This window comes from Mya arenaria, chromosome 13 (assembly GCF_026914265.1).
Source record: "Mya arenaria isolate MELC-2E11 chromosome 13, ASM2691426v1".
Lineage (NCBI taxonomy): Eukaryota > Metazoa > Mollusca > Bivalvia > Myida > Myidae > Mya > Mya arenaria.
Window position 1 is genome coordinate 5,052,126 of NC_069134.1, and position 14,890 is coordinate 5,067,015.

Below are 14,890 nucleotides of genomic sequence, written 5' to 3' on the forward strand. Positions count from 1 at the left end.
AGTTTGGCGGTCCAGCCATATACATCAGTTTGGCGGTCCAGCCATGAACATCAGTTTGGCGGTCCAGCCATATACATCAGTTTGGCGGTCCAGCCATATACATCTGTTTGGCGATCCAGCCATGAACATCAGTTTGGCGGTCCAGCCATATACATCAGTTTGGCGGTCCAGCCATGAACATCAGTTTGGCGGTCCAGCCATATACATCAGTTTGGCGGTCCAGCCATGAACATCTCTTTTGCCGTCCAGCCATGTACATCAGTTTGGCTGCCCAGCCATGAACATCTCTTTTGCCGTCCAGCCATATACATCAGTTTGGCGGTCCAGCTATGAACATCAGTTCGGCGGTCTAGCCATATACATCAGTTTGGTGGTCCACTCATGAACATCTATTTGGCGGTCCAGCCATATACGTCAGTTTGGTGGTCCACTCATGAACATCTGTTTGGCGGTCCAGCCATATACATCAGTTTGGCGGTCCAGCCATGTACATCAGTTTGGCGGTCTAGTCATATACATCTGTTTGGCTGCCCAGACATGAACATCTCTTTTGCCGTCCAGCCATATACATCAGTTTGGCGGTCCAGCTATGAACATCAGTTCGGCGGTCTAGCCATATACATCAGTTTGGTGGTCCACTCATGAACATCTATTTGGCGGTCCAGCCATATACGTCAGTTTGGTGGTCCACTCATGAACATCTGTTTGGCGGTCCAGCCATATACATCAGTTTGGCGGTCCAGCCATGTACATCAGTTTGGCGGTCTAGTCATATACATCTGTTTGGCTGCCCAGACATGAACATCTGTTTGGCTGCCCAGCCATGAACATCTCTTTTGCCGTCCAGCCATGTACATCAGTTTGGCGGTCCAGCCATGAACATCTGTTTGGCGGTCCAGTCTTGTACATCAGTTTGGCGGTCTTGTCATATGCATCTGTTTGGCTGCCCAGCCATGAACATCTCTTTTGCCGTCCACCCATGTACATCAGTTTGGCGGTCCAGCCATGAACATCTGTTTGGCGGTCCAGTCATGTACATCAGTTTGGCGGTCCAGTCATGTACATCTGCCAGTCATGAACATCTGTTTGGCAGTCCAGTCATGAACATCTGTTTAGCGGTCCAGTCATGCACATCTGTTTGGCGGTCTAGTCATGAAATCTGTTTGGCGGTCCTGTCATGAAATCTGTTTGGCGGTCCTGTCATGTACATCTGCCAGTCATGAACATCTGTTTGGAGGTCTAGTCATGAACATCTGTTTGGAGGTCTAGTCATGAACATCAGTTTGGCGGTCCAGCCATGTACATCAGTTTGGCGGTCCAGCCATGTACATCAGTTTGGCGGTCCAGCCATGTACATCAGTTTGGCGGTCCAGCCATGTACATCTGCAAGTCATGAACATCTGTTTGGCGGTCCAGCCATGTACATCAGTTTGGCGGTCCTGTCATGTACATCTGCCAGTCATGAACATCTGTTTGGAGGTCTAGTCATGAACATCTGTTTGGAGGTCTAGTCATGTACATCAGTTTGGCGGTCCAGCCATGTACATCAGTTTGGCGGTCCAGCCATGTACATCAGTTTGGCGGTCAGGTCATGCCATGTACATCAGTTTGGCGGTCCAGCCATGTACATCAGTTTGGCGGTCCAGCCATGTACATCAGTTTGGCGGTCCAGCCATGTACATCAGTTTGGCGGTCCAGCCATGTACATCAGTTTGGCGTACCAGCCATGTACATCAGTTTGGCGGTCCAGTCATGTACATCAGTTTGGCGGTCCAGTCATGTACATCAGTTTGGCGGTCCAGTCATGTACATCATATGGCGGTCCAGCCATGTACATCAGTTTGGCGGTCCAGTCATGCCATGTACATCAGTTTGGCGGTCCAGTCATGTACATCAGTTTGGCGGTCCAGTCATGGACATCAGTTTGGCGGTCAGGTCATAAACATTTGTTTGGAGGTCTAGTCATACACATCTGTTTGGCGGTCCAGTCATTTACATCTGCTTGGCGGTCCAGTCATGAACAAATGTTTGGCGGTCCAGTCATGAACAAATGTTTGGGGGGCAAGCCATATACATCTGTTTGGCGGTCCAGTTATGCACATCTGTTTGGCGGTCCAGTCATTTACATAAGTTTGGAGGTCCAGTCATGCACATCTGTTTGGCGGTCCAGTCATGCACATCTGTTTGGCAGTCCAGTCATGCACACAGTGAAACATTATAATGTTTTACTGGTGTTTTCATCTATAAATGAGCTTTATAAACTTTTATTGGTGCTATTACTGTCATGAAGATAAAATACAATGCTATTCACTTTTACGCACACTAATTATTGAACGTTGTCCTTGACAACTTTATACGAATCAGGAACATAACTCAAAACAAACCATTTATGTCTTACTTCAGTTTATTTTAATTATATTTCAAATGATACATTATCTATTAAAGCTAAAATATAAATAAATATTAAAACTATAATTAACAATATCACAGATCTATAAAACCACTGGACAGTATGTCCTCAGAGCACAATTTAAAACGATTTATCAGTTCCTTATATAATTTAACTGAGATTGTCCATGTGTAATATAATTTCATATATACTTGCATTTAGATGATGTCAAAGGTAATGCAAATTCACTGAAATGAATATCCATGTACTTTATAATAATTCACTGAGCATGTTTATATTGAAAACATTACTAGTGCTGCACTTTAATACAGAGACACTATAGCCTTAGCTACTGGTGTGCTCATCTGTTCTTGAGGAGTGAGGCCACATACACCCAAACTGAGAGCACAGAGTTAGGGTAGGGATGAACGTATACTGCCAAGGCAAACTCCATTTCACTAGACTCGTGTCCATGCACTCCTGTGGCGTACACAGTCTCTACGATGGCATCAACGTCTGTAAATGGCATATTGATGGGGAAACCAGACACCTGGAATAAGAGAACATGCTGTTTTTACAAACTCAAAACAAACATTTTTGTAATCTCAACAATAATTTACTTATTTTACTATCAATTCATACTACTTCAAATTAATGTAATTTGCTTTGAGAGCTATGATTTAGGCCAATGAGATTTTTTTTTTTATTTAGAACAAACATGTAATTATTTCCAAACAACTGATCACCCTATTGTACATGTAGAGGAAGTTCTACACCACAAATCACATGAATGTACCTTGTATGTGGAGAATGACTGTTCCAGCTCCTTGATGTGCTGCTCCCCGACCGTCAGGCCCAGTGACTCCTCTAGCCTGGAGTGCATTTACATAGGTGTTCAGGCAAGTCAACAATACAGGCAAAATGGCTGTACAATTTATCAGCATTATTTTAGTGACCCTGATTAATACATGTATACAACACTGCCAGCATTATGTAAATACTGTTCATATATATATATATATATATATATTACATTTCACATGCAAATACATTTTCAAAATAATTTGACAAAGACCACTTTTAAAACATGAAATATTGATATTTTTTTGTAATTCCAAGTTTCATTTTTTAAGTATTATGCAATAAACTACATTTCTCATACACCATTCAGTGCCACCCAAACTTACAGTGGTAGAGTTTTCCTCATGATTTGAGAGCAATGTCTGTTCCAGCGTGTAATGTAGCGCGCCCGCCAGTCCATGATCTTGTTCTTCAACACATGCATGATCTTCTCCTGCAGCTCTGTCACGTAATCCTTGTCTGTGGGGTAGTAGTACAGGGAGTCAGGCTGGAAAACAAGGGAGGAGTATTATACATGTAATCCTTGTCTGTGGGGTAGTAGTACAGTGAGTCAGGCTGGAAAACAAGGGAGGAGTATTATACATGTAATCCTTGTCTGTGGGGTAGTAGTACAGGGAGTCAGGCTGGAAAACAAGGGAGGAGTATTATACACGTAATCCTTGTCTGTGGGGTATTAGTACAGTGAGTCAGGCTGGAAAACAAGGGAGGAGTATTATACATGTAATCCTTGTCTGTGGGGTAGTAGTACAGTGAGTCAGGCTGGAAAACAAGGGAGGAGTATTATACATGTAATCCTTGTCTGTGGGGTAGTAGTACAGTGAGTCAGGCTGGAAAACAAGGGAGGAGTATTATACACGTAATCCTTGTCTGTGGGGTAGTAGTACAGGGAGTCAGGCTGGAAAACAAGGGAGGAGTATTATACATGTAATCCTTGTCTGTGGGGTAGAAGTACAGGGAGTCAGGCTGGAAAACAAGGGAGGAATATTATACATGTAATCCTTGTCTGTGGGGTAGTAGTACAGTGAGTCAGGCTGGAAAACAAGGGAGGATTATTATACATATTATCCTTGTCTGTGGGGTAGAAGTACAGGGAGTAATGCTGGAAAACAAGGGAGGAATATTAATGAAAGCTCTTGTTGCATTAAAAATCACCACTAGTATGCTCATTCACAGTTAAAAGCTAATGGTAATGGTCTAACTTAAAAAGGCTTGGTTGTAAAAAAAATTGAAAGAAAAACTTTCGAATTTTAGTCTAAAATAGGTAAGAAAAACAGCCTAGCATACCTGTATGCTCTGTAGTCCCGGGTTAGGTCGACTTTTATTGAAGAGTGGTTCCCAGCAGGAGGTGTCTGACAGTCGGTACATCATCTGGTCTGGCTTGTCATATGGCTGGATGTTTGCCCAGATCTGAAACAGATGGACCACATTAAACATGAATCTTACCAATTTCCTTGCATCGATAACATCTACAACAATTAATTACTGAACTTGGAGCGAGAAATACATATTTCCTTTTATTTTCCAGCATACAATTGTACACAAACAGGATTTATAACCAAATAAGTTCATAATATGCCTCTAACAATCTTATCCATGTATGTATTTATAAGCATTTCATTTGATATGTTTTATAATTATATCAAATCATTATAAAGGATTATCAGCCAAAAGCAACCTACATTTTCAGCGTTCACCAGACAGCCAATACTGCGCAGAGGACATGTAGGGTTGTTGGTGCGGAACTTCTCGCCAGTGGAGGGGTTCCAGATGTAGAAGTCATTGCCCTCCTCAGTGAGGACGTACGATGTTGGGCCCTCTGGGATGGCATTCCCGCAGATCAAGTAGGCCTTCATGTCGAAGGAGAGCAGGTAGTTCACCAGCAGAATAGCATGCTCCTCCTCATCACCAGACAACATCTGCAGGAATTGCTGGAACGCAAACGCAATGGAATGACCAATTGTACTGTACTGAATTTATAACAAGTTATTGAAGATAATAAGGTAAATAATTGTGCCGTAATTCACACTTAATATATGCCAACATATTCCATTTTAACTCTGATTTCTTTTTGTTATGCCTTTTCATTATGCGACAAATGAATACAAACGTTTGTCACGAAAGTTAATAAGTGTCCTTACATCACAAGTATTCCAGATGTCACAGAGGCCAGGGAAGATGGAGGAGTCAGCCACAAACGGAATTAGACTCACATACCTCGCTACCAGATCCTGGAGAGGGGAAATGATGAGACATCAAACACACAGATTTACAAGCTTCTGTTAGGATTCATTCATATCACAAGCATACATTTTGATATTTTATGAAATGCAGCCATTTTTTGGCATACAAATTTGTTGTTGATTTCTGAATGAGACATTTATGCCATCAAAAGTAATTGTTAATAGTACTTCAATCATTCATATTTTTCGAATACAGATATATTGACACTTACAGAACTTTTGCCTGTGAACTCATCTGGTGGTTTGATGGGCCTGAAGTAGCGAGTGATGAACACGGACTTGAAGTTGATGTCTGTGACGAAGGTTTTGAGCTCGCGTTTCGGTGTGAACCTCGAAGACACTGCCTCCTGCCATTGGTCAGCCAGGACCATCGTGGTCTCGTCCTCATTTGTGGAAAACTGGGAATATGCAACATATCAAAAACTGGAATATTAGCATTAAATACAAATGCTAAATCTACGGCTTAAATGGAATGTTCCAAAATGGTTTTGAATAAAATGGAAAGTGAAGTGCCAGAATAGCTTGTATAATAACATATTTTGGTGGGAAACAGTATAAGCTCTGCTTTCATTTAAATCTGTTCCAACATATCATTTATATAATGGTAGAACACATAATGTTGAAATCACATAATGTTGAAATATGATGTTTTATGTAAACATGTTGAATACATATATATAATATTTCAAAACAGTTATACCTGAACCTAAAGAAATAAGTTTGCAGATACAGACCACAGGGTGTAATCTTTCAAGTTTCAGTCAGCATTTTTAGGAGTTTGTGGGTATCATTGCAGAATGAAGGGTTAAGTGTGAGCAGCTTACATACCTTCTCCTTGACCGGTTCTGGCTGTGTGAGGGGAGGCTGTATGGAGATATAGAGGGACAGAAGGGTCTTCATGTCCTTGTTAATGGGGATGTCCTCGCTACCATGACCAAGACCCTCGTACACATATCCCAGCAGTACTGGCGGGGCGTTCACACGGAATGTGCCATCAATCTTGGCAACATACAGCAATACATTCAGATATTGTGTCCAATAAATAATAAATACCGTTAATTAATAACATACCTACAGCTTATAAATGTTAGATTGTATTATAAAAACAACTCCACTGTGCTACATTTCATGGGTCATATCAACATTATGGAAATTGTTTTGCTATGAAGTAAATTGAGATTGTGTTTAATAGTATAGTGATATAACAATTATTAAGTATAATTAAATAATCACTGCTGAAATCTTCAGTTTGGCAAGAATCAATCTTGTTTATAGTCACTTCAACATAAAATAGCTAAATACTTCTTCTTATTATTTCACTTCAATTATGAATAGCAGTATCATCAGCAATTGAGTTTTAGTTCTTAAAAAAATGTAACTGGCAACATTGTTTGTAGAATAGTTGATTTTTGTAATGTCATATATCATTGGTTAAATGATGTCTTGCTTTACAATGGAAGCTCAATATGGAAATAAACAATGATGTCATATCTTCCTGCGTGTTATTCAATATGAACGAAAATGTAAATATTTGATTATCAATTCCATTTGAGGTTCCATTTTGCAACCCAAGTGTAAACTATTTAAGTGATTGTAAATACATGTACATCCTTACCTTGCCATTGAAGTATATGGTGGTGAAGGGAATCTTGAGACTGCCCAGCCACTTCTTCTCGATCCTCTGGTGGACCACACGTTCCCTCTCTCTGTCATCCTGTCATACACAACAATAATCCCATACAACCTCTGCTCATAGACAATCATGTACTTAAATGCACAATTGAAATCTGATACATATTGGTTTCATAATCCTTGCTCACTACAACAGTTTTCAGAAAGTGTGTACTGTGTTCTAAACTAAATAAAGCTACCTTATTTATTTCACAAGATATGGTAATGATATAAGAACTGATTGAACAAGCAGAAGAAGTTATAACTACAGTAAAACTGCGATCGCTCGAGGACACCGAGGACCGAGCCAAAACCTCGAGGGAACCGATATTTCGAACGACCCAAGTTTCAATTTTCCAGTCTGTTATGAAATATTTTTCAGTGTAAAAAGGGACTGCCGGTTCTCCAATGACCGCTTGTTCGAACGACCGCAGTTTTACTATATAACAAAGGTTCATAGCACATTTAAACATTGGAGATATGTAGGAACCAATGCCTTACCTCCTGCACATCAACAACGACTTCATCAAACACATTGAGAAAGAGGGAATCAGACACAGTCTCCAGGCTTGCTGGGGAGAAGTCATCAAACGGTGCCCTGAAATAATAATAACAACTTCATCAAACACATTGAGAAAGAGAGAATCAGACACAGTCTCCAAGCTTGCTGGGGAGAAGTCATCAAACGGTGCCCTACAATCATACAACCACAACTTCATTCAAGTTTAACTCTGTTTCTTTTAAAATACAAAAAAACACTTACAGTGCTATGAGTGGACTAATAATTGAATGGTTGTCCAAAAAATCTTTCCAATTAATAACACCTACTTGAATGGGATTTCGAGTTCCTCATTGAAGCTTGGGTTGGAGCCGTCCCCAACAGATGTTCGAACCCTGTTGTTCTGGAACATGACCTCCACAAACGGGCGCACCATCGTCTGTAACACACACACATATGGGTGAAGATGCATGCTACACTGTTATAAACATTCTGTACTAGACCTAGACCATGATGGGTGAATGGTGGACAGAAGGATGAGGCAAGAGTTATAATGGTACTTCTGATATCACTTGGCTACCAATATCTCCCGATCAATCCTACACCCTGACCATTAATTTCCCACCTAACTGGATTTTCAAGTTTGGAAAAGGAAAGCAGTGAAAAGATAAATTAGTCTACATTTATCATTCAACGTTTGGTGAAGCAGTGGAGCTGAAACACATTTAATTACAATGATTTTAACTTGTACATAAAATGCCAAAGCACAATTATGAACACTATTTCACTGAAATTTAAATATTATTGAATAAAATTGTTTTCCCCCTTATTCCTTATTACTGTTTTTTATGTTCTATATCTTAAAAACTTGATAAGCATACAAGGCAATAGTAAGACACATTTAGATGTAACAGTATAAAAACATTACACAGCATTAAAATATTGAAAAAGGTTGTATACAATGTGAAACAATGAAAGATAATAAAAAATATAGCATTAAATTAAAAAAATAAAATAAATATATATATATAAATAACAAGAGTGCTGCGACGCAAACGTGAAAGCTCGTTGTTTTTGTTTTTTCAGTCAAATACCGAGCAAAAATCAACAATAATTGAAGCCCGAGTTATGAACTTATGGGCCTGCTGTAAATGTGCATATGGTCCCTGCCAACATGTGGCAAGTTTCATTTTCAAGAATATCTTGAACAGTTTTTGAACTATGGCCAACCACGCCAACATCAACACAAAGACTATCACAATAACCCTAGAAATTTCATAATTCTTCCAAAGAAAAGACTTTTGCATTAAAATAGTATTCAAAAATACAAAGCTTCAAGTTTCATTTTGACTAAAAACATGGAAAGCGAACAGGACAAACATTTCCCCACAATGCATTGCAAATTAAATATAAGGCAACTGCTTTCTTATTTCTTGGTTTACAAAAACTCAGAACATGGCTGTTAAACACAGGGGACCCTTAACATAAATATTATATATATATTTTTGAAGTCAGGTAGTATAAAGGGATCGTATAATTTAAAGGGACTCATGTTTTTGTAAAATGCACTTTTTTTGTATGATGAAATAAAGTGTGGCAAATCATAAGAAGTGTTAAAACTTGGATACTGACAGCTGGAACCCTTCAACAAATGTTGACATATGATCAAATATTGTCTTTGAAGTCTACAATTTTGAATAGCATTAGTAACGCAGTTCAGCAAAAGCTTCAAGTTTAAGTTATCCTTATGTTTGTGTATGAGTCCTTGTGGGTGTGAGGTTTTGTTGTCAGTTTTCTAATGACTGTACCAGCATGGTTTCGTAACCCACTAAAACAAGAATATTTTGTTATGCTGTTAGTGTATTTTATTCTGTGAGAAAAAGAGTAAAATAGTAAAAATATAAGTGTTTTCAGATGCATTACTGGGGGGAAAAATTTGGTGGAAAAAAATGAAGGAGTCCCTTAAAAGAAGAGTAATAATTTGTGTTACTATGCCTTTATAAGATGTTCAGAATTAACAATTATGCAGAATTAAATTTTAAATGCTTGAACCTAATTGAGGGATTGTTCACTGATAAATTGTGATTGTAAAAATCTTGGTAAATATAAAATGAAAGTTGCCATTTCCTAATATAGTTGATTAAATATTTATTAGCAATTACCGTCTTCTTTGTGCATAAAATTATATAAAACAAGTACAATTGCTTTGACAATTTAGCAAAATTCTGTTCCCATATTTATTCCCTTGAATTCAATCTAAAAGTTTTAATTATACCTCTTTTGCTCAATTGATTTCAGAAAAAATATTAATATTGTGTAACAAAATGTTAATGTTATTTAATAGATATACTGTAGTAATATTCTTGAAAAAAATGTTATATTCTCATTGACATTTCTATTTTTTTTATGCATTGTCAGTGACATAAAAACAAAATGGCAGCTTTTATCAATACTGTTGCAATGCAACATCACCATTCAATGTGTGACAACTTGTCGTGTGCTTGGCCAAAAATGGGCCTAACTCCATATCAAAGTAGAAGGAATTATGTTTATCTTAAGTTGAACCTTCCATTTGCACACTACTTGATATTAACAGTGTTTGGTAGTTTAATTTAATAGACTTCATGAACTTCTCTGCATTATTTTTTTTCTTTTTTTTTTGGAATTTTGTGAATGACATCTAAAATAAATCAAACAAGCCCTACAAAAAGAGCTTTTGTAGGATAGCGGGCTCGTTAATAGGCTGCTTTGCCTTAGAAATGAATGCAATAATGATGTCATATGTGCCTGTCAAATGCAATAAAAAAAGTTAAAAAATGCATCAAAACCAGGTTTACAATGATTGTCAGAAGAACTTCAACCTTTATTGTGAGATTCAGCTTCAACTGTTTTTTTATTTCTATTTCATTAACAGGGATTTAGACTTTAACCCTAGGGGCCCCATATGCAATTCAATGGAAGTCCTCCATAAACTCTTCCTACATACCAAGTTTGTCACACATAGTAAATTTTTTGGCTTGATAACAATAATAACAAAATCAAGACTATAACAATACCTCAACCTTTTTTTATGAAAAACAAGGGCTGAATAAATAAAAAAAATGACCAGATAGTTTTGTAAACCAAGAAATAAAAACCAAGTGACATATAAAGCCAACACAGTACAAAGTTGCGTGAACAATACCTAAAGCCCGAACACTATGTGTGTGCTCTATCGGAACTGATTCACCAGCCCATCAAAGTTACTGTTGCTTTATACTATTGTAGGAATATTATTTTATATATGAACAATTATGGCCAAAGCTTACACCAACACACACATTATATAAATGTATTAAGTAACTTTTAGTTTAACATGGTGATGGATATAGTTTATCGAGCAAAGTGATAAGTATTCTTCTTCAATTGGTTATTTTCCTTTGTTTCTTCCACAACCAAGATGCTGGTCTACTGTCTACAGAAGGTTTTGGCTAAATTACCAATCAATTTTATGATACATGACAATTAAGAAAGGGAAAGCCAGGGAACTGTTCCGAATGTTCTACTTATGTTCTAGTAGAAAAGAATTATCAATATCTTATCAACAAAAGACAACAGGATTTCAGTTTTCACATCAAGAACAGCACACTAGGGGTCAGCCCTTCCCTGTTTGCCTGCAAATGAAGGGGTAGGTTCTACCAAAACCAACTTATCAAAGAAGTTTGAAAATATTCAAAATCATCCTAAACCATCCTCTGTGTGATGACCCAAACTAAGGAAGAAACAAGAGACCACAGTCATATCAAATTGACATAATGCATGTCCATGCACATGGTCAAACATACACTGGCTTTATAACTCCTCTTGCTGATTACAAGTAGAAAATAGTTAGTAGCTGTAGTATTTATTTTTTTTCAACCCACTAATCATTGTCTAATTGAAATATTTCTGGTTAGAAGTAGTTTTTTCAAGTGTCTTCATACAAGGAGACTGTAACAAAGCCATGTGTTTGGTTGACCATGAAGGAGTGTCTTTTGCACTCGACTTACTGTGTGGTCTGCAGACATCTGAAATTGGACTAAACAGTCTTACTCTGCCTCCTGTAGTATTTCAATTACTCAACCCATATAGTGGCACCTTACAGGAAACATTTGGACTAAATGACAGTAACTGTAATGAGCTACTACCTACAAGAGTGTAGGGCATGTGATCAAGAGGCTGAGACCCCGATCACAGTCAAAACCCATTTCAGATTATACAATGTTAATGGATTTGCAAAACAGTTGTATGCATATTAGCCTGAAAGATGAAATTTGGTCAAACCTACATTATTAACATTTACTGCTACTGTCACAGGAATATTAAAAACATCGTGCTGTAAAGCATTGGTTACGGTACTTTTCATCACATGTTAGATACACAAACATCAACAAAAATATTTCTGTTAAAACATGTATTTTACACATTTAAAACCATCCATGATATGATTGTGACCGTCAATTGTCATGTGACCCACCATTGATATCATTCTTATCCCACATAGAAATGCAACAGTGTCATTATTCATCATCACATGACCCAAATTTGACCTATAACCTATTATTGTGAGGTGATCCTACTGACATGTGACCTTAGATTAACATGTGTTTTTATGTAGCCATGATATCACATTTGTCATGAGATCCCAGTTTGTCACTTGACTCAATTTTATCTTGTTACTCCAATTTGCAATGTTACTCAGAAAATACATGTTACATGTATCCAGTTTGCCATGTTACTTTGAAAATACATGTTACATGTATCCAGTTTGCCATGTTACTCCAAAAATACATGTTACATGTATCCAGTTTGCCATGTTACTCCGAAAATACATGTTACATGTATCCAGTTTGCCATGTTACTCAGAAAATACATTTTACTTGTATCCAGTTTGCCATGTTACTCAGAAAATAAATGTTACCAAGTTTGTCAAGTGACTCATAATAATCATATGATCTCAATTTGTCATGTCACTTGGAAAAATAATGTAACACAGTTTGCCATTTGACTTGGAAATCTCATGTTAACCAGTTTGGCATGTAACTCAGAAATCATGTGACCCAAGTTTGTCATGTGACTCACCTGTTCAAACTGTCTCTGTGCTGGATCTCTCTGCGTCACTGTACCAGACCTGCAACATACATCATACCATGTAAGGACTACATTTACGCCAACACACATCTGTCTGGGACTACCAATTGTTTGTATATTAATAAAACTTAAAAAACTACTAATTAGAATTGACTTACAAGTAATTCTCCCAAATTATAAAAACAAGGTTGATAAATGTTCAAAAATGAAGCCATGAAAAGAAATCTTGAATTAACTGATGCAAATACACTGTCTTGTTCAGGCTTGGTGTAGTTTGAGGAACTGCCATGGTCCTACACTAGACTGAAACTTCATAAGCCATTTAGATGCTCCAGTTATACATGTGTAATTGCAAGCTTCTGTGTATGTTTGTTTTTTCACATTTTTTACAGGAGATATAACAACTTGGGCCTAAAAAAAAAATTGTTTGGTTAGGGTTACATCCTTTTCAAAAATAGGTAGGGTAGGTAGGCTATTTTTTATTTATTTTTTTTTTTTTTATTAGGGTTTATATAAGAATGTCATTTTCATCATTGGAGAATGGTGTTAAAGTTATCTTCTATATAAGCAATTAAGGTTTTAAACTACACATATTTTTTTTTTATTTTTTTTTTTAGTTTTTCATTTATTTTTCAAACTGACTATAAAAACGTTAGGGTCGGCGCCTATTCCGTAGGTAGGGTCGGGTAACCCGAACCAAATGTATTTTTTTTTAGGCCTTGCAAGTACTGTAATAATCAAAATACATTGTTAAATCACAGTAACACGTGGTTAAATCAACACTAAAAAAGAATCAACAAACAATATTTAAGAAACAGAATAATCTATAGTTGAACCCATACAAGTGAATGTTAAATCCCTACAAAAGTGCATACACAATACATTTTTTTCAAAGCATTTATATTAAAATTGTGGATTCATATTTCTTTATTCCATGTATAATTCAAAGGTCTACATTATGTTAACAAGAGAAATGTTATCTTCGGGGGTATTTAGAATGTTATAAGACTGGCTTTGTGGGTAGACACCAAGACAGCCCTTGCATGGGAGGAAACTAGCCGTAACCCTGACACCTGGTACAATTAAGAGAGAAAGTTGCTAGTTAGGTGAGAACAATAGTTCTCAATAATAAAGTTAACATTTTTTAATAACAAAATATATCACATGTTACAGTTAGTTAGTACATTTTGGTATAAAGGTTACTGTATACTGAATCGTGTAAACTGAAATTTTGTATACATTTATACAAATAAAACTGACAAGTGTACACAACTGAAGTGGTTGAAGATGTGGTCCATCTGAAAATAACATGTGATAAACAGTGCTTCACTAGAGAGATCAGCCACCACTACACTAGAAAGATTAGTCTCATGTGAGTAATAGTTAAAGCAGGCACAGTGTATTGTATAGCAAACTCAAAACAGGTTCCAGCATGGTCTGCGTCACATCACCCACATCTGAATTTGCTAGCTGTTAAAGGCAATAACTTGGTGATGAAAGCACTAACACATCTTCACAACTCAGTTCCAATGGGCAGATTTGCACATGCCAACCAAACCATGACAAAAAGCATAAAAAAGACTAACACGTTTTAACTTTTCCTAACTTTCTTTGTGAGAATGTGCAAGATGTGCCTAGAGGATATTTGCATAGACAAGAGTGAGGCAGGAATGACCGTGAGTCCGTGATGGTGGTACAACAATGTTACTGCAGTGGAGACGACTGTACAATATCAGTGTGAGGTACGTGGGTACACAACTATACACAAGTTACCTCCATAACTGCTGCCCTGCACCTTCACCCTCCGCGCTACAGACAAACACAGAAATGTACACACATGTACATGGATCATGGACATACATGCACACATACACACCAATATAAACACATACACTCTGTATGTATAAACACCAACATAAACACATACACTCTGTATGTATAAACACCAACATAAACACATAAACACCAACATAAACACATACACTCTGTATGTATAAACACCAACATAAACACATACACTCTGTACCGTATTTTCTCGACTATAAGACGGGGAAATTGGGTCACGATTTTTAACCCCAAAGTAGGGGACCCGTCTTATAAGCGAGTCGATAAAATATTAAA

At 37.3% G+C, this 14,890-nt stretch overlaps 1 protein-coding gene across 5 annotated transcripts in view; it reads right to left on the reverse strand.

The window, feature by feature from the left end:
- Positions 1–2,392: 2,392 nt before the first annotated feature.
- Positions 2,393–14,890, reverse strand: part of LOC128213561 (coiled-coil and C2 domain-containing protein 2A-like) — a 39,392-nt gene continuing 26,894 nt past the window's right edge. For 2 of the 5 annotated variants that reach the window (XM_052919407.1, XM_052919405.1), the window contains 14 exons: positions 14,543–14,578; positions 12,761–12,809; positions 11,689–11,706; positions 7,990–8,099; positions 7,663–7,759; positions 7,106–7,204; positions 6,319–6,489; positions 5,703–5,888; positions 5,389–5,478; positions 4,930–5,178; positions 4,535–4,657; positions 3,577–3,737; positions 3,186–3,261; positions 2,393–2,939 (listed from right to left, as the gene is read on the reverse strand). In XM_052919407.1, coding sequence (XP_052775367.1) covers positions 2,751–2,939; positions 3,186–3,261; positions 3,577–3,737; positions 4,535–4,657; positions 4,930–5,178; positions 5,389–5,478; positions 5,703–5,888; positions 6,319–6,489; positions 7,106–7,204; positions 7,663–7,759; positions 7,990–8,099; positions 11,689–11,706; positions 12,761–12,809; positions 14,543–14,578 — 1,654 coding nt within the window. In that variant the 3' untranslated portion in view covers positions 2,393–2,750. The remainder of the gene's footprint in view (positions 2,940–3,185; positions 3,262–3,576; positions 3,738–4,534; positions 4,658–4,929; positions 5,179–5,388; positions 5,479–5,702; positions 5,889–6,318; positions 6,490–7,105; positions 7,205–7,662; positions 7,760–7,989; positions 8,100–11,688; positions 11,707–12,760; positions 12,810–14,542; positions 14,579–14,890) is intronic. The other 3 variants (XM_052919408.1, XM_052919406.1, XM_052919409.1) reach the window with 3 other exon arrangements.